The 19,260-nt window shown below is 41.4% G+C and overlaps 1 protein-coding gene across 2 annotated transcripts in view; it reads left to right on the top strand.

Moving 5' to 3' along the window:
- LOC139422688 (protein tyrosine phosphatase non-receptor type 13) overlaps positions 1-19,260 on the top strand; it is a 156,089-nt gene that overhangs the window by 103,914 nt on the left and 32,915 nt on the right. For both annotated transcript variants that reach the window (XM_071173892.1, XM_071173891.1), the window contains exons 17-24: positions 84-246; positions 490-641; positions 768-914; positions 7,025-7,164; positions 11,603-11,715; positions 15,435-15,524; positions 15,948-16,055; positions 18,796-18,927. In XM_071173892.1, the coding sequence (XP_071029993.1) occupies positions 84-246; positions 490-641; positions 768-914; positions 7,025-7,164; positions 11,603-11,715; positions 15,435-15,524; positions 15,948-16,055; positions 18,796-18,927 (1,045 nt within the window). The remainder of the gene's footprint in view (positions 1-83; positions 247-489; positions 642-767; positions 915-7,024; positions 7,165-11,602; positions 11,716-15,434; positions 15,525-15,947; positions 16,056-18,795; positions 18,928-19,260) is intronic.

Raw genomic sequence — 19,260 nt, 5'->3', positions numbered from 1 at the left:
TCACTCATTGGAATGCCATTTTTTTCCCCCCTGTTTGGTGTATCGCTCTCACTCACTTTTCTTATCCGTCTGTTTCTCTGCAGAAGAAGAAGATCTGTCTTCAGAACACGTCAGACGGGATCAAACACCTGTTCCAGACAGACAGCAACAAGACCTGTCAGTACCTGCTGTGCCTCTGCTCTGCTCAGCACAAGTTCCACCTCCAGATGAAGGCCCGGCAGAACAACCAGGAGCTGCAGGACTTAGGTGAGGGAGATGGTGTACTTAATGACAGCATGTCTACGTGAGCTTTGTCACATGGCCTCATCCTAAACAGTAGAACAATTTAACTGATTCTGTTAGACCTACTTATGGGGTGAAGACATACATTTTATTTAGCCTTTAGTTTACATTTCAGTTATGTGAATTATTGTATAAGATTTAGCATTTAAGACCCCCTGATAATGTCTTCTCATAATATCCGACCTGGTACTTCTCCCTGTTCCACAGAGAACTCTCCACTGAACCTCCTGCAGTACTCTCTGGGCCAGGGGGGGGTGGAGGGGATGGGGAGGGCCTTGAGCTCTGCCAGCCTGACACCTAGCTCCTCAGCCCGCTCCGCACACTCAGACTCAGACCTGAAGAGGATTTCCTACTCAGAGGTAATTGATGTTTTACATCTTTAGAAATCCTCGGTCCAATCCCCAGTTCCTCTGTTCTGTGTGGTGTGTAGTTTTAATTACATCCATTTTTTTTTTTGAAAAACAATAACAAAAGTGTTATCGCAGGTGGCCCTGAACAAGGCCCCTGGCGGCCGGCTCCATGCCCAGGAAGAGGTGCTCTTCCCTGGGTTCAACTCCGGCCTCGGCCCCCACCACCACCACCCTTCCAATGCCCGGTTAATGATGAGCAGGTCACACCACAACCTGGGCCAGGTATGATGACATTTAATCATGATGTCTTATGGATGCTATGGCTCTTCTTATGGCTCTTCTTATGGCTGCTATGGCTCTTCTTATGGCTCTTCTTATGGCTGCTATGGCTCTTCTTATGGCTCTTCTTATGGCTGCTATGGCTCTTCTTATGGCTCTTCTTATGGATGCGTTGGCTCTTCTTATGGCTCTTCTTATGGCTGCTATGGCTCTTCTTATGGCTCTTCTTATGGATGCTATGGCTCTTCTTATGGCTCTTCTTATGGCTGCTATGGCTCTTCTTATGGCTCTTCTTATGGATGCTATGGCTCTTCTTATGGCTCTTCTTATGGCTGCTATGGCTCTTCTTATGGCTCTTCTTATGGCTGCTATGGCTCTTCTTATGGCTCTTCTTATGGCTGCTATGGCTCTTCTTATGCCTCTTCTTATGGATGCTATGGCTCTTCTTATGGCTCTTCTTATGGCTCTTCTTATGGCTGCTATCGCTCTTCTTATGGCTGCTATGGCTCTTCTTATGGCTCTTCTTATGGATGCTATGGCTCTTCTTATGGCTCTTCTTATGGATGCTATGGCTCTTCTTATGGCTCTTATGGATGCTATGGCTCTTCCTATGGCTCTTCTTATGGATGCTATGGCTCTTCTTATGGCTCTTCTTATGGCTGCTATGGCTCTTCTTATGGCTCTTCTTATGGATGCTATGGCTCTTCTTATGGATGCTATGGCTCTTCTTATGGATGCTATGGCTCTTCTTATGGATGCTATGGCTCTTCTTATGTATGCTATGGCTCTTATGGCTCTTCTTATGGATGCTATGGCTCTTCTTATGGCTCTTCTTATGGATGCTATGGCTCTTATGGCTCTTCTTATGGATGCTATGGCTCTTCTTATGGATGCTATGGCTCTTCTTATGGCTCTTCTTATGGCTGCTATGGCTCTTCTTATGGCTCTTCTTATGGCTGCTATGGCTCTTCTTATGGCTCTTCTTATGGATGCTATGGCTCTTCTTATGGCTCTTCTTATGGATGCTATGGTTCTTCTTATGGCTCTTCTTATGGATGCTATGGCTCTTCTTATGGCTCTTCTTATGGATGCTATGGCTCTTCTTATGGCTCTTCTTATGGATGCTATGGCTCTTCTTATGGCTCTTCTTATGGATGCTATGGCTCTTCTTATGGCTCTTCTTATGGCTCTTCTTATGGCTGCTATTGCTCTTCTTATGGCTGCTATGGCTCTTCTTATGGCTCTTCTTATGGATGCTATGGCTCTTCTTATGGCTCTTCTTATGGATGCTATGGCTCTTCTTATGGATGCTATGGCTCTTCTTATGGATCTTCTTATGGATGCTATGGCTCTTCTTATGGCTCTTCTTATGGATGCTATGGCTCTTCTTATGGATGCTATGGCTCTTCTTATGGCTCTTCTTATGGATGCTATGGCTCTTATGGCTCTTCTTATGGATGCTATGGCTCTTCTTATGGCTCTTCTTATGGCTGCTATGGCTCTTCTTATGGATGCTTTGGCTCTTCTTATGGCTCTTCTTATGGCTGCTATGGCTCTTCTTATGGCTCTTCTTATGGATGCTATGGCTCTTCTTATGGCTCTTCTTATGGATGCTATGGCTCTTCTTATGGCTCTTCTTATGGATGCTATGGCTCTTATGGCTCTTATGGCTGCTATGGCTCTTCTTATGGCTGCTATGGCTCTTCTTATGGCTGCTATGGCTCTTCTTATGGCTCTTCTTATGGATGCTATGGCTCTTCTTATGGCTCTTCTTATGGATGCTATGGCTCTTCTTATGGCTCTTCTTATGGCTGCTATCGCTCTTCTTATGGCTGCTATGGCTCTTCTTATGGATGCTATGGCTCTTCTTATGGCTCTTCTTATGGATGCTATGGCTCTTATGGATGCTATGGCTCTTCTAATGGCTCTTCTTATGGATGCTATGGCTCTTATGGCTCTTCTTATGGATGCTATGGCTCTTCTTATGGCTCTTCTTATGGCTGCTATGGCTCTTCTTATGGCTCTTCTTATGGATGCTATGGCTCTTCTTATGGCTCTTCTTATGGCTGCTATCGCTCTTCTTATGGCTGCTATGGCTCTTCTTATGGCTCTTCTTATGGATGCTATGGCTCTTCTTATGGCTCTTCTTATGGATGCTATGGCTCTTCTTATGGATGCTATGGCTCTTCTTATGGCTCTTATGGATGCTATGGCTCTTCCTATGGCTCTTCTTATGGATGCTATGGCTCTTCTTATGGCTCTTCTTATGGCTGCTATGGCTCTTCTTATGGCTCTTCTTATGGATGCTATGGCTCTTCTTATGGATGCTATGGCTCTTCTTATGGATGCTATGGCTCTTCTTATGGATGCTATGGCTCTTCTTATGGATGCTATGGCTCTTCTTATGGCTCTTCTTATGGATGCTATGGCTCTTATGGCTCTTCTTATGGATGCTATGGCTCTTCTTATGGCTCTTCTTATGGATGCTATGGCTCTTATGGCTCTTCTTATGGATGCTATGGCTCTTCTTATGGATGCTATGGCTCTTCTTATGGCTCTTCTTATGGCTGCTATGGCTCTTCTTATGGCTCTTCTTATGGCTGCTATGGCTCTTCTTATGGCTCTTCTTATGGATGCTATGGTTCTTCTTATGGCTCTTCTTATGGATGCTATGGTTCTTCTTATGGTTCTTCTTATGGATGCTATGGCTCTTCTCATGGCTCTTCTTATGGATGCTATGGCTCTTCTTATGGCTCTTCTTATGGATGCTATGGCTCTTCTTATGGCTCTTCTTATGGCTCTTCTTATGGCTGCTATTGCTCTTCTTATGGCTGCTATGGCTCTTCTTATGGCTCTTCTTATGGATGCTATGGCTCTTCTTATGGCTCTTCTTATGGATGCTATGGCTCTTCTTATGGATGCTATGGCTCTTCTTATGGATCTTCTTATGGATGCTATGGCTCTTCTTATGGCTCTTCTTATGGATGCTATGGCTCTTCTTATGGCTCTTCTTATGGCTCTTCTTATGGATGCTGTGGCTCTTCTTATGGCCCTTCTTATGGATGCTATGGCTCTTCTTATGGCTCTTCTTATGGATGCTATGGCTCTTCTTATGGCTCTTCTTATGGCTGCTATCGCTCTTCTTATGGCTGCTATGGCTCTTCTTATGGCTCTTCTTATGGATGCTATGGCTCTTCTTATGGCTCTTCTTATGGATGCTATGGCTCTTCTTATGGCTCTTCTTATGGATGCTATGGCTCTTCTTATGGCTCTTCTTATGGCTGCTATCGCTCTTCTTATGGCTACTATGGCTCTTCTTATGGCTCTTCTTATGGATGCTATGGCTCTTCTTATGGATGCTATGGCTCTTCTTATGGATGCTATGGCTCTTCTTATGGCTCTTCTTATGGATGCTATGGCTCTTATGGATGCTATGGCTCTTCTTATGGCTCTTCTTATGGCTCTTCTTATGGCTCTTCTTATGGCTCTTCTTATGGCTGCTATGGCTCTTCTTATGGCTATTCTTATGGATGCTATGGCTCTTCTTATGGCTCTTCTTATGGCTCTTCTTATGGATGCTATGGCTCTTCTTATGGATGCTATGGCTCTTCTTATGGATCTTCTTATGGATGCTATGGCTCTTCTTATGGCTCTTCTTATGGATGCTATGGCTCTTCTTATGGATGCTATGGCTCTTCTTATGGCTCTTCTTATGGATGCTATGGCTCTTATGGCTCTTCTTATGGATGCTATGGCTCTTCTTATGGCTCTTCTTATGGCTGCTATGGCTCTTCTTATGGATGCTTTGGCTCTTCTTATGGCTCTTCTTATGGCTGCTATGGCTCTTCTTATGGCTCTTCTTATGGATGCTATGGCTCTTCTTATGGCTCTTCTTATGGATGCTATGGCTCTTCTTATGGCTCTTCTTATGGATGCTATGGCTCTTATGGCTCTTATGGCTGCTATGGCTCTTCTTATGGCTGCTATGGCTCTTCTTATGGCTGCTATGGCTCTTCTTATGGCTCTTCTTATGGATGCTATGGCTCTTCTTATGGCTCTTCTTATGGATGCTATGGCTCTTCTTATGGCTCTTCTTATGGCTGCTATCGCTCTTCTTATGGCTGCTATGGCTCTTCTTATGGATGCTATGGCTCTTCTTATGGCTCTTCTTATGGATGCTATGGCTCTTATGGATGCTATGGCTCTTCTAATGGCTCTTCTTATGGATGCTATGGCTCTTATGGCTCTTCTTATGGATGCTATGGCTCTTCTTATGGCTCTTCTTATGGCTGCTATGGCTCTTCTTATGGCTCTTCTTATGGATGCTATGGCTCTTCTTATGGCTCTTCTTATGGCTGCTATCGCTCTTCTTATGGCTGCTATGGCTCTTCTTATGGCTCTTCTTATGGATGCTATGGCTCTTCTTATGGCTCTTCTTATGGATGCTATGGCTCTTCTTATGGATGCTATGGCTCTTCTTATGGCTCTTATGGATGCTATGGCTCTTCCTATGGCTCTTCTTATGGATGCTATGGCTCTTCTTATGGCTCTTCTTATGGCTGCTATGGCTCTTCTTATGGCTCTTCTTATGGATGCTATGGCTCTTCTTATGGATGCTATGGCTCTTCTTATGGATGCTATGGCTCTTCTTATGGATGCTATGGCTCTTCTTATGGATGCTATGGCTCTTCTTATGGCTCTTCTTATGGATGCTATGGCTCTTATGGCTCTTCTTATGGATGCTATGGCTCTTCTTATGGCTCTTCTTATGGATGCTATGGCTCTTATGGCTCTTCTTATGGATGCTATGGCTCTTCTTATGGATGCTATGGCTCTTCTTATGGCTCTTCTTATGGCTGCTATGGCTCTTCTTATGGCTCTTCTTATGGCTGCTATGGCTCTTCTTATGGCTCTTCTTATGGATGCTATGGTTCTTCTTATGGCTCTTCTTATGGATGCTATGGTTCTTCTTATGGTTCTTCTTATGGATGCTATGGCTCTTCTCATGGCTCTTCTTATGGATGCTATGGCTCTTCTTATGGCTCTTCTTATGGATGCTATGGCTCTTCTTATGGCTCTTCTTATGGCTCTTCTTATGGCTGCTATTGCTCTTCTTATGGCTGCTATGGCTCTTCTTATGGCTCTTCTTATGGATGCTATGGCTCTTCTTATGGCTCTTCTTATGGATGCTATGGCTCTTCTTATGGATGCTATGGCTCTTCTTATGGATCTTCTTATGGATGCTATGGCTCTTCTTATGGCTCTTCTTATGGATGCTATGGCTCTTCTTATGGCTCTTCTTATGGCTCTTCTTATGGATGCTATGGCTCTTCTTATGGCCCTTCTTATGGATGCTATGGCTCTTCTTATGGCTCTTCTTATGGATGCTATGGCTCTTCTTATGGCTCTTCTTATGGCTGCTATCGCTCTTCTTATGGCTGCTATGGCTCTTCTTATGGCTCTTCTTATGGATGCTATGGCTCTTCTTATGGCTCTTCTTATGGATGCTATGGCTCTTCTTATGGCTCTTCTTATGGATGCTATGGCTCTTCTTATGGCTCTTCTTATGGCTGCTATCGCTCTTCTTATGGCTACTATGGCTCTTCTTATGGCTCTTCTTATGGATGCTATGGCTCTTCTTATGGATGCTATGGCTCTTCTTATGGATGCTATGGCTCTTCTTATGGCTCTTCTTATGGATGCTATGGCTCTTATGGATGCTATGGCTCTTCTTATGGCTCTTCTTATGGCTCTTCTTATGGCTCTTCTTATGGCTGCTATGGCTCTTCTTATGGCTATTCTTATGGATGCTATGGCTCTTCTTATGGCTCTTCTTATGGCTCTTCTTATGGCTGCTATGGCTCTTCTTATGGCTCTTCTTATGGATGCTATGGCTCTTCTTATGGCTCTTCTTATGGATGCTATGGCTCTTCTTATGGCTCTTCTTATGGCTGCTATGGCTCTTCTTATGGCTCTTCTTATGGATGCTATGGCTCTTCTTATGACTCTTGACTTTGTGTTATTATTTTTGTTGTGCGTGTTTTTATCTTTAATGAAGTTCCATCCAAGCAGCTATTAAAATATGTATCTATCCATGTATGGCTCTATCCAAGGTGCCTGAATCTCCAGAGCACCGTGCAGTCTCCTTCAACAGCCAGTCTCAGTCTGCTGTGAACCATGCCCAGCTCCCCGACTCCCACCACCGAGCCAGCTCAGACACAGACTCCATCTCTGTAGCTTACCAGCAGGATAGGTGAGTCACCTATACCTTTTAAGTGCTCACCTAAGCCTCTTTAGTTAAAGGGAGAGACCATCCGACAATCCAAAACACTTCCCCTGATATTGATTTAGAAGATGGATTACGGTATATGTTACCGTAACGATAAAACATTTAGGAAAATGGCATGTTGTAATGCGGCGCGTGCTGGTGACAGGGAAGTCAGGCGCAGGAGAATGAACTTGGTAAAAACGGAGCTGTTTAATAAAAAAAAAAAATTAAACTCAGAAAACCAAAGTATGCCAAAATAACATGATAGGGTGCAAAACCCATCGCACACCAGAACAAATAACACACCTACATACAAGGACATGAGGGGAAACACAGGCTTAAATACACAACGTAATGAATGGGATTGGAACCAGGTGTGTAGAGAGACAAGACAAAACCAATGGAAAATGGATCAAGGATGGCTAGAAGGTCGGTGACGTCGACCGCCGAACACCACCCGAACAAGGAGAGGGACCGGCAAACACCGCCCGAACAAGGAGAGGGACCGCCGAACACCGCCCGAACAAGGAGAGGGACCGGCAAACACCGCCCGAACAAGGAGAGGGACCGGCAAACACCGCCCGAACAAGGAGAGGGACCGGCAAACACCGCCCGAACAAGGAGAGGGACCGGCAAACACCGCCCGAACAAGGAGAGGGACCGGCAAACACCGCCCGAACAAGGAGAGGGACCGGCAAACACCGCCCGAACAAGGAGAGGGACCGGCAAACACCGCCCGAACAAGGAGAGGGACCGGCAAACACCGCCCGAACAAGGAGAGGGACCGGCAAACACCGCCCGAACAAGGAGAGGGACCGACTTCTGAAGCCATGACACATGTTTGGGTCTAATCAAATCATCACATTTTATTATTCACATGCTTTGTAAACAACAGGTGTAGACTAACAGTGAAACGCTTAGTCAATAACAATGCTTTTATTTAACTAGGCAAGTCAGTTAAGAACAAATTCTTATTTTCAATGACGGCCTACCGGGGAACAGTGGGTTAACTGCCTTGTTCAGGGGCAGAACGACACATTTTTACCTCGTCAGCTCGGGGATTCGATCCAGCAACATTTCGGTTACTGGCCCAACGCTCTAACCACTAGGCTACCTGCCAGGCCAATCCCAGCTCTTTTCATGTGTTCTGCTTCCTTCTCCAGCCTACTCTTCATTGAAAGCAGAATCAGACTTTGTCAGGCAATGTTTTGGTGCTCCCTATGTTTCTATAAACATCCCGAGCATTTTAATAAAGACGGTTATTATTGCAGCAGACAGCATTGTGTCGTCCTGAACGAGCCGGTGGTGATTTTTAACATGTAAATCTTGGTGGCGCAAACACAAACAAACAAACAAACAACTGGGGGGGATGAATGCCAGCAAAGTCACAACACTAAACAATACATTAATTGCATTATAACGGTGACAAACGGTGCCCACAAACTGTTAGGGCCTACAGTACATAAAGCTGTTCCAACAGCTTCTACTGACAATTGAGATGTACAAACTATGGTGTTCTCCCTGTACACCAAGTCAGAAGCTTAGGATAAATAAAGGGGGCATATAAGCAGACAATGGAAGCTCTTACAATATTCAATGATTACATTTCTCTAAAACAGGCTTTAGGCTACATGTGCAACACCAAGTCAGAACTGTAGGCGAAATTAAGAGGGGGAAAATAGACCAAATTATTAGGGTGAGGCTACTAACAGCTTACTACACAACATACACTTAGTATTACTTTCTTATCTACTGTATACATATCTCCCTGGAAAATTACATCATTTATGCAGCAGCATACAATACATTTTTGGACTCACCTTGTTGTGCTGTACTCACTTGAACAGGAAGGTGGTGCGGCGGTCCTTCTCGTGGGCAAATTTTGTCATCAATGTCGGGTATTCTCTGAAATTATGGTGCTTTCAAGACAACTGGGAACTCTTAGGGGGAGGGGGGGGAACAAGGTCCAATCATGATGATGTCAGTGATCTTCAGGTAGTAGCTCTAGAAAGAGGCCCGAGTTCCCGACTTACAATTTTGAGTTGGATGACCTATCAAAACGTATTTTCCCATTCAGAGTTTTTTCCCCCCTGAGTTACCATTTGTCTTGAACTCACTGAAATCCGATTTCCCAGTTCTGAGTTAAGTTGTTTTGAGCTCTGCAGAATTCATGCTGGGTTGACAGCATGGCCAATGTTTATCATTTTAAGTTTGGAAAAGTGACCTTAAAACTTCTTAAGGATCAAATCCCGTTTAACGGGATAGATTTGACAACATCCGGTGAAACTGCAGAGCGCGAAATTCAAATTACAGAAATATAAATATAGAACTTTCATGAAGTGTCATACATTTTTTTAAAAAAGCTTAACTTCTTGTTAATCCAGCCGCAGTGTCAGATTTCAAAAAGGCTTTACGGCAAAAGCCCACCATGCGATTATCTGATGACAGCACCTCGCATACGAAAGCATAAACCATTTTCCAACCAAACAGATGCATAACGAAAGTCAGAAATAGCAATAAAATAAATCGCTTACCTTTGAAGATCTTCATCTTTTTGCAATCTCAAATGTCTGTTACACAATGAATGGTCGTTTTGTTCGATAAAGTCCTTCTTCATATCCCCAAAATGTCAATTTATTTGGCTCGTTTGATTCAGAAATACACCGGCCCAACATGATTACAAAGTATCTAATGAGTTACCTGTAATCTTGGTCCAAACATTTTAAACAAAGTTTCTAATCCAACCTTAAGTACCCTAAAATGTAAATAATCTATACAATTTAAGATGGAATAAACTGTTTCCAATACCAGAGAAAAACAACACGGAGCATGCAGTCGTTCACGCGCACCTAGACTAGAGTCCACCTGAGTGACACTTACAAAGAATATGATTTACTTCATTTTTCAACAAAAAAACATAGAACAATTTCTAAAGACTGTTGACATCTAGTGGAAGCCGTAGGACCTGCAATCTGGGTCCAAATAAATCAGGTTTCTCATAGAAAAGCATTGGAAAATCCAATGACCTCAAAAAAAAAAATGTATCCCTGGATTGATTGTGCTTGGGGTTTCACCCTACAAATCAGTTCTGTTATACTCACAGACATTATTTTAACAGTTTTAGAAACTTTTGAGTTTTCTGTCCAAAACATATCCTAGCTTCTGGGCCTGAGTAACAGGCTGTTTACTTTGGGCACCTCAGTCATCCAAACTTCCGAATACTGCCCCCTAGCGAGAATTGGGAATACACCCACTCCACTGAATAGCAGGCTAGTGATTGCTTTGCAGTGCTTGCAGATAGCGACTGATTCTTTCCAAACCACTCATTGTTGAATTTGTGATTTCTAACTTATTGTGTAATGTTTATGTCCAATGGCCGATGTGCACTTCTAATGTAACTCTATGGCAGCGCCTAAGGGGCTTGAATTTTCTAGCTCTACCCTTAGATTTGGCAGTGACTTAGTGTCCCCATGAGTGACCGAACACTGAGCCAATTACAGCGCAACTAGAGAACATTACCAACCCCTACGCTCCGCATTTTCCGCTGGCTGCCCCACCACCACGGAAAGCAATGAGCTAGGCTGAAACACCTGAATTTTGGAGCTGCCTTACTCAAGAAGACAAAAAAGAGACCGTGTTTGGATGGAGGGTTTATGAACTTTTTTAAATTATTTTTTTTACATTGTTTGAAAACTGATATGTGACACATATTAATGCCAAAATAACTTTGCAAAACAGGCAAAAAATGTGGGCTTCTGCCCCACCTGCCCTGAATGACGGGTTGCCACTGGACTGAGCTGACCTTAGAGCAGGGCAGGGCTTGCCTACCTTCAGCACCACAGCAGACTCTTTTTTTTTTTACTATGTAATATCTCTTCATTCCTTTGTCTCTGGATCAGTGAGTGTTCTAGTCTATGTCTATGTCTAGTCATGCCTTTAATTAGCCCTCTAGGGGAGGAGAGGCGAGGGAGGGCCTTTCTGGTTCAATGCTGAGTTGACAGTACTTTGTCTTCCCTCATATCTTCCTCCCACCGGATTTTGTTTTGAGGCTTTTTGGAATGGAAAGACGTTCTGCTCTGTTCTTATTAAAAAGGTGTTTGGTTCTGACCCATAGACTAGAACAGGGCTTCATATTAACATCATGTTCATTTGTGAAGGATATTGTTGTATTCAGTCACAGTCTCTGGGTTGTTTTTGCTTCCAGACAGATTAACTACCATCTGAATATGGAGTTAGTTCTAGCCTAAGACTTTCTCTTTTAATACAGCAGTATAGTTTGGGCTGTCCCAGACCAGTAACAAAAAGATCATACTCTGCTCTGTAGGTGCTCGGTAGGGGCTCTGTAGAAGGGTGTTAATGCTCTTTCTCCTTCCTTTCTCTCTCTCTCTCCTCTCTTTCTCTCTCCTCTCTCTCTCCTCAACAGAAGGTTTGGCTCCTCAGCATCGCACGGCAGCACCACCTGGAGTCTTAAAAGCTTCCAGAAAGAGTCTGACTCCTCCTCCTCCGTGGAAGAGACGGGACATGCTGATGTCGTAGGTCAGTCTTTTTCTGGTTGCTATGAGACATGCTGTGCTTGTCTTTCTGTTTTTTGTTGTTTGCTTTGACATTGGCCTTGGCAGTACCAACACTGTCTGTCTGTGTGAACATTGTCCAACTTGTATTGTCTAGTAACCATGTGAGGATGTTTCTTGTATTCAGGTAGGCATACTTGTTTGTTCCCTTTCCAGGTGTGAGCTCTGACTGGCGTCAGCGCCTGTCTCTCTGACAGCACATGTCTCTCTGACAGCGCCCGTCTCTCTGACAGCACATGTCTCTCTGACAGCGCCCGTCTCTTTATAGTGCACTACTACCCTATTCTCTTTATAGTCCACTACTACCCTATTCTCTTTATAGTGCACTACTACCCTATTCCCTGTATAGTCCACTACTACCCTATTCCCTGTATAGTCCACTACTACCCTATTCCCTTTATAGTCCACTACTACCCTATTCCCTTTATAGTGCACTACTACCGTATTCCCTTTATAGTGCACTACTACCCTATTCCCTGTATAGTCCACTACTACCCTATTCACTTTATAGTCCACTACTACCCTATTCTCTTTATAGTGCACTACTACCCTATTCCCTGTATAGTCCACTACTACCCTATTCCCTTTATTGTCCACTACTACCCTATTCCCTGTATAGTCCACTACTACCCTATTCCCTTTATAGTGCACTAATACCCTATTCACTTTATAGTCCACTACTACCCTATTCCCTTTATAGTCCACTACTACCCTATTCCCTGTATAGTCCACTACTACCCTATTCCCTGTATAGTCCACTACTACCCTATTCCCGTTAGTCCACTACTACCCTATTCCCTTTATAGTCCACTACTACCCTATTCCCTTTATAGTCCACTACTACCCTATTCCCTTTATAGTCCACTACTACCCTATTCCCTTTATAGTGCACTAATACCCTATTCCCTTTATAGTCCACTACTACCCTATTCCCTTTAGTCCACTACTACCCTATTCCCTTTATAGTCCACTACTACCCTATTCCCTTTATAGTCCACTACTACCCTATTCCCTTTATAGTCCACTACTACCCTATTCCCGTTAGTCCACTACTACCCTATTCCCTTTATAGTCCACTACTACCCTATTCCCGTTAGTCCACTACTACCCTATTCCCTTTATAGTGCACTACTACCCTATTCCCGTTAGTCCACTACTACCCTATTCCCTTTATAGTCCACTACTACCCTATTCCCGTTAGTCCACTACTACCCTATTCCCTTTATAGTCCACTACTACCCTATTCCCTTTATAGTGCACTACTACCCTATTCCCTTTATAGTGCACTACTACCCTATTCCCTATAGTCCACTACTACCCTATTCCCTATAGTCGACTACTACCCTATTCCCTTTATAGTCCACTACTACCCTATTCCCTTTATAGTGCACTACTACCCTATTCCCTTTATAGTGCACTACTACCCTATTCCCTTTATAGTCCACTACTACCCTATTCCCTTTATAGTCCACTACTACCCTATTCCCTATAGTCCACTACTACCCTATTCCCTTTATAGTCCACTACTACCCTATTCCCTTTATAGTGCACTACTACCCTATTCCCTATAGTCCACTACTACCCTATTCCCTTTATAGTCCACTACTACCCTATTCCCTTTATAGTCCACTACTACCCTATTCCCTATAGTCCACTACTACCCTATTCCCTTTATAGTCCACTACTACCCTATTCCCTTTATAGTCCACTACTACCCTATTCCCTATAGTCCACTACTACCCTATTCCCTTTATAGTCCACTACTACCCTATTCCCTTTATAGTCCACTACTACCCTATTCCCTTTATAGTCCACTACTACCCTATTCCCTTTATAGTGCACTATAAAGGGAATAGGTTCGCCATTTGGGACACTTGTCAGTCTAGCGTTTTTTTTTTTGCTGTATTTAGCCTCAGTTATATAGGTGTAAGTAACTGCAACAACACTAAGTCTCATTGGTAGAGTTCCATAACTCTGGCTTCTGTTCCCCATGTGTGGCCAAAATGGCACCCTATTCCCTATATAGTGCACTAAATTGGACCAGGGCTCCCCAGTTGAACAGCCTCATGCTTGGCACCAGAATGTATCGTGACCTTTTACCCTAGCTTAGCCTGTGTTAGCTCGCTCCCATTAGCCTCTGGCCCACACACACACACACACACACACACTGCTTCTGTTGTGCTGGATGACAGTGATATATAGATGTGCTAAAGCGATCAGCCTGTTTAAACCTCTTCAATGCGTCATACATACAGGCTGCTCCCAGTTAGAGAGCAGAGCAATGTATTTCACCAGTCTCTGTGATACACCAGAGAGAATGCATACAGACACACACCCACAACAGATAATGCTGTCCATTAATGTATTTAATCATGTGGATCATTTATCTTGCGGAGTGATGTGCTCACCATAGTGTGTTATTAGGTTACCCAGGGTCCAGCAACACGCATCTTCTTATTCAACATGTTATGGTCAGTAGGCCAGGAAATCCTCAGTCAACTTAAAACAACCTTGATGTTTTGATTTGATAGTGGTACTGTTTTAAATGTACATCACGCTCTAGCGACTCCTTGTGGCGGGCCGGGCGCCTGCAGGTCATCGGTTGAACGGTGTTTCCTCAGACACATTGGTGCGTCCGGGTTAAGCGAGCCGGTGTTAAGAAGTGCGGCTTGGTGGGTCATGTTTCAGAGGACGCATGACTTAACCTTTCGCCTCTCCCGAGCCCGTTTGGGAGTTGCAGCGACGAGACAAGATCGTTATCATGAAAATTGGGGAGAAAAAGGACGGTATTATTATTATTATTATTATTATTATTATTGTTCTTATTGTTATTATAATAATAATAATAGAATAATAAAAACATCAGATTTGTGATGATGACATGCAAGAGATCTGTCATTCATTCATTGCTATGATCATTGAGCTTCTGAAGAATATAACCCTCTTCCTTACTTTCTGTGCCCCCCCTGAATGTACTGGTAAAGTTACCAGGTAGTTAGCTAGCTAGCAATGAAGTAACACGACTGAACAAATGGTGTAAGTAACTGCAACAAGATTAACATGACCAGAGTTCTGCCCCCCTACTCTCTGAAACCCTGTTGTAGACAGAGAGACAGCAGGTTAGTATGAACAGAGCAACAGACCAGAGTTCTGCCCCCCTACTCTCTGAAACCCTGTTGTAGACAGAGAGACAGCAGGTTAGTATGAACAGAGCAACAGACCAGAATTCTGCCCCCCTACTATCTTTAAACCCTGTTGTAGACAGAGAGACAAGGAAGTAACGCGACTGAACAAATGGTTTAACTATGTCAACGCGAGAGCTGTTTTAGAACATGCGGTCATGGCGATCTGCGACAGGAAGCAGAGGATGTTGTACCCATAATATGGGTCAGCTCTTTTGACCTGATTTGTTATCTGGGATTGTTTTTTCTTCATAGTCACACAGCGCTCTCCAAATAGAACTCCTGGTCACACAGCAAAATATTTAATCGCATATGTGACCAAATTGGTTGTACTTTAGAGCCCTGAGTACCATTTTAGACATTTAGCAGACATAATTATCCAGAACGACTTAGTGTGTGCACTCATTTTCGTACCACATACATGATCTAGTTTTCGGTAGCTTTATATACACACTTCTGTAAAGCTAAGTAAATGCTTCTCCTTGGATGGTGTTTTACCAAGGTTCCCTGAAGACAACGCTGAATGCCTTGCCTTCCCCAGAGAGAGAGATTACCACGGTCAATCTGAAGAAAGATGTGAAGTCTGGCCTGGGTGAGTTCCCCTCTTACTCTGTGGTGTAGCTTAGATTGTCGGGACGGGTTTGACAGATTGGGAAGCAATAGATCCATGGGAACCGGAATAGAGCCGGCTGAGTTGATACAGAGACACTGATAAATGGCTGAGGTTAGTCCCACTGCTTTCAGAAGGGTTTTCAGGCCTAGAGCAGGTGCACTGCATAGAAGTGCACTAAGACTCTCAGACAAAAACAGCCTCATTTAGTGCTGCCAACTACCACGCCACAACATTTAGCTGTGATGGATGGACCTCCAACATAGGGGAAACACAATTGGGTTACAGTGCCTTCGGAAAGTATTCAGACCCCATGACTTTTTCCACATTTTGTTATGTTACAGGGGCAGAACTCTGGTCTGTTGCTCTGTTCATGCTAACCTGCTGTCTCTCTGTCTACAACAGGGTTTCAGATAGTAGGGGGACAGAACTCTGGTCATGTTGATCTTGGCACCTTCATCAGCTCCATAACTCCTGGGGGTCCTGCTGATATCAACGGCTGCCTCAAGCCAGGTCAGTGAGAAACAATGTATTATAATAATAATAATAATGTAGTGTGATAATAATAATGTAGTGTGTAATAATAATAATGTAGTGTGTGATGATAAAGATAATAATAATGTGTGTGATAATAATAATAATGTAGTGTGATTCTAATAATAATGTAGTGTGATGATGATGATAATAATAATGTAGTGTGATAATAATAATAATGTAGTGTGATAATAATAATGTAGTGTGATAATAATAATGTATAATAATAATAATAATGTAGTGTGATAATAATAATAATAATGTAGTGTGATAATAATAATGTATAATAATAATAATGTGTGTGATAATAATAATAATGTAGTGTGATAATAATAATAATGTAGTGTGATAATAATAATGTAGTGTGATAATAATAATGTAGTGTGATAATAATAATGTAGTGTGATAATAATAATGTATAATAATAATAATAATAATAATGTAGTGTGATAATAATAATAATGTAGTGTGATAATAATAATGTATAATAATAATAATAATAATGTAGTGTGATAATAATGTAGTGTGATAATAATTATAATAATAATAATAATAATAATAATGTAATGATGATAATAATAATAATAATAATAATGTGATAATAATAATAATAATAATAATAATAATGTAGTGTGATAATAATAATAATAATAATGTAGTGTGATAATAATAATGTATAATAATAATAATAATTATAATAATAATGTAGTGTGATAATAATAATGTAGTGTGATAATAATAATGTAGTGTGATAATAATCATGTGTAATAATAATAATAATAATTATAATAATAATAATGTAATTATAATATAATAATAATATAATGATAATAATAATGTAGTGTGTGATAATAATATAGTGGGATAATAATAATAATGTAGTGGGATAATTATAATGTAGTGTGATAATAATTATAATAATGTGTGATAATAATTATAATGTAGTGTGATAATAATGTAGTGTAATAATAATGTAGTGTTTGATAATAATGTAGTGTAATAATAATGTAGGGTGTGATAATAATAATGTAGTGTAATAATAATGTAGTCTGTGATAATGATAATAATAATGTAGTGTGTAATAATGTAGTGCGATAATAATAATAATGTAGTGTAATAATAATGTAGTGTGATGATGATAATAATAATAATAATGTAGTGTAATAATAATGTAGTGTGATGATAATAATGTCGTGTGTAATGTAGTGCGATAATAATAATAATGTAGTGTAATAATAATGTAGTGTGATAATAATAATAATGATGTAGTGTAATAAGGTAGTGTGATGATAATAATGTAGTGTGTAATAATAATAATAATAATAATAATGTGGTGTGTAATAATGTAGGGTGTGATAATAATAATGTAGTGTAATAATAATGTAGTGTGTTGTAATAATAATAATAATGTAGTGTCTACTACTACTAATAATAATGTAATGTGTATTATAATAATAATTTATGTATTGAATAATAATGTATTGTATAATATAGCATCATTTACTAAATGCACTTAATGTATTGCACCATGTCTTTGAAACCAAGCCAAAGGGTCTGCTCGTACTTGTGTAATACACACTACATGACCAAAAGTATGTAGACACCTGCTCGTCCAAGATCTCATTCCAAAATAATGGGCATTAATATGGAGTTGGTCCCCCCCCACCCACCCCTTTGCTGCTATAACAGCCTCCACTCTTCCGGGAAGGCTTTCCACTAGATGTTGGAACATTGCTGCTATAACAGCCTCCACTCTTCTGGGAAGGCTTTCCACTAGATGTTGGAACATTGCTGCGGGGACTTGCTTCCATTCAGACACGAGCGTTAGTGAGATCGGGCACTGATGTTGGGCGATTAGGCCTGGCTCACAGTAGGCGTTCCAATTCATCCCAAAGTTGTACGATGGGGTGCAGGCCAGTCAACTTGTAGTTGACTGGGGCAGCTCCAGTAGAGCAGAAATTTGATGAACTGACTGTTATTATTGTAGAATAATAGTGAAGACTTCAAAACTATGAAATAACACATGGAATCGTGTAGTAACTAAAAAAAAAGTGTTAAACAAATCAAAATATATTTCATATTTGAGATTCAGATGGACATCGCCCTATTTGGTAAAAATACCATCTTCTGAATACCACCCCTACCTTGTCACAACACAACTTATTGGCTCAAACGCATTAAGAAGGAAAGTAATTCCACAAATCAATGTTGCAGAAGGCACACCTGTTAATTGAAATGCATTCCAGGTGACTACCTCAGCTGGTTGAGAGATGGCCAAGAGTGTGCAAAGCTGTCATCAAGGCAAAAATGGTGGCTATTTGTAGAATCTTAAATATAAGATATATTTTGATGTGTTTAACACTTTAAAAAAAAAATGTTTATTACTACATGAGTCCATATGTGTTATTTAATAGTTTTGATGTCTTCACTATTATTCTACAATGTAGAAAATAGTAAAAATAAAGAAAAACCCTTGAATGAGTAGGTGTTCTAAAACTTTTCACTGATACTGTATTGTGTGTGTGTGTGTGTGTGTGTGTGTGTGTGTGTGTGTGTGTGTAGTGTAAATGGTTCAGAAAAGTGTATTTGCATCCATCAGGAAGCCTTACTTTGTAACTTTCAGAGAGCCATATCTGACTTGTGTGGAATAGATGACTCCAGATTGCTCCAGTATGTGCCGTGTGAGTGACAGTGCCAGTGTGTGTGTTGTGTTCTGCAGGGGACCGTCTAATCTCTGTGAATGAGGTGAACCTACAGGGCCTTCCCCACACCGCTGCCACCGAGGTCCTGCAGAGCGCCCCCGATGATGTCACGCTGGTGGTGTCTCAACCCAGAGAGAGGCTTTATGAAGGTAGTTTATTAAAGTTTATGGGCAGTTATTAGCAGCTATGTCTTGCATTATAATGCATTATGTATCTCTCACAGGCCAGAGAAATGCTCTTTGTATCTATTTATGTAGTTATTATAGATGTTTGAGTAGTTATAAGCACCTCTTGTTGTGCATTATATTCCATTATTAGTGCTGAGAGTTTAGTGCTTTAAGGCGATTTCGGTTCAAACAGTTTTAGATGATTTATTCTTAACATTAAATGCATAATGAAATAATGACTCTTCCCCTCTGATCCGTCTCTGAGCCGGGAAAAACAGGTCGTTATAGTTAATTAGCACGTTTCTGCGTCTGAAC

Source organism: Oncorhynchus clarkii, chromosome 12 (genome assembly GCF_045791955.1).
Source record: "Oncorhynchus clarkii lewisi isolate Uvic-CL-2024 chromosome 12, UVic_Ocla_1.0, whole genome shotgun sequence".
NCBI lineage: Eukaryota > Metazoa > Chordata > Actinopteri > Salmoniformes > Salmonidae > Oncorhynchus > Oncorhynchus clarkii.
Note: the sequence above shows the minus strand (reverse complement) of the source record. Positions and strands in the feature narration are given on the sequence as shown.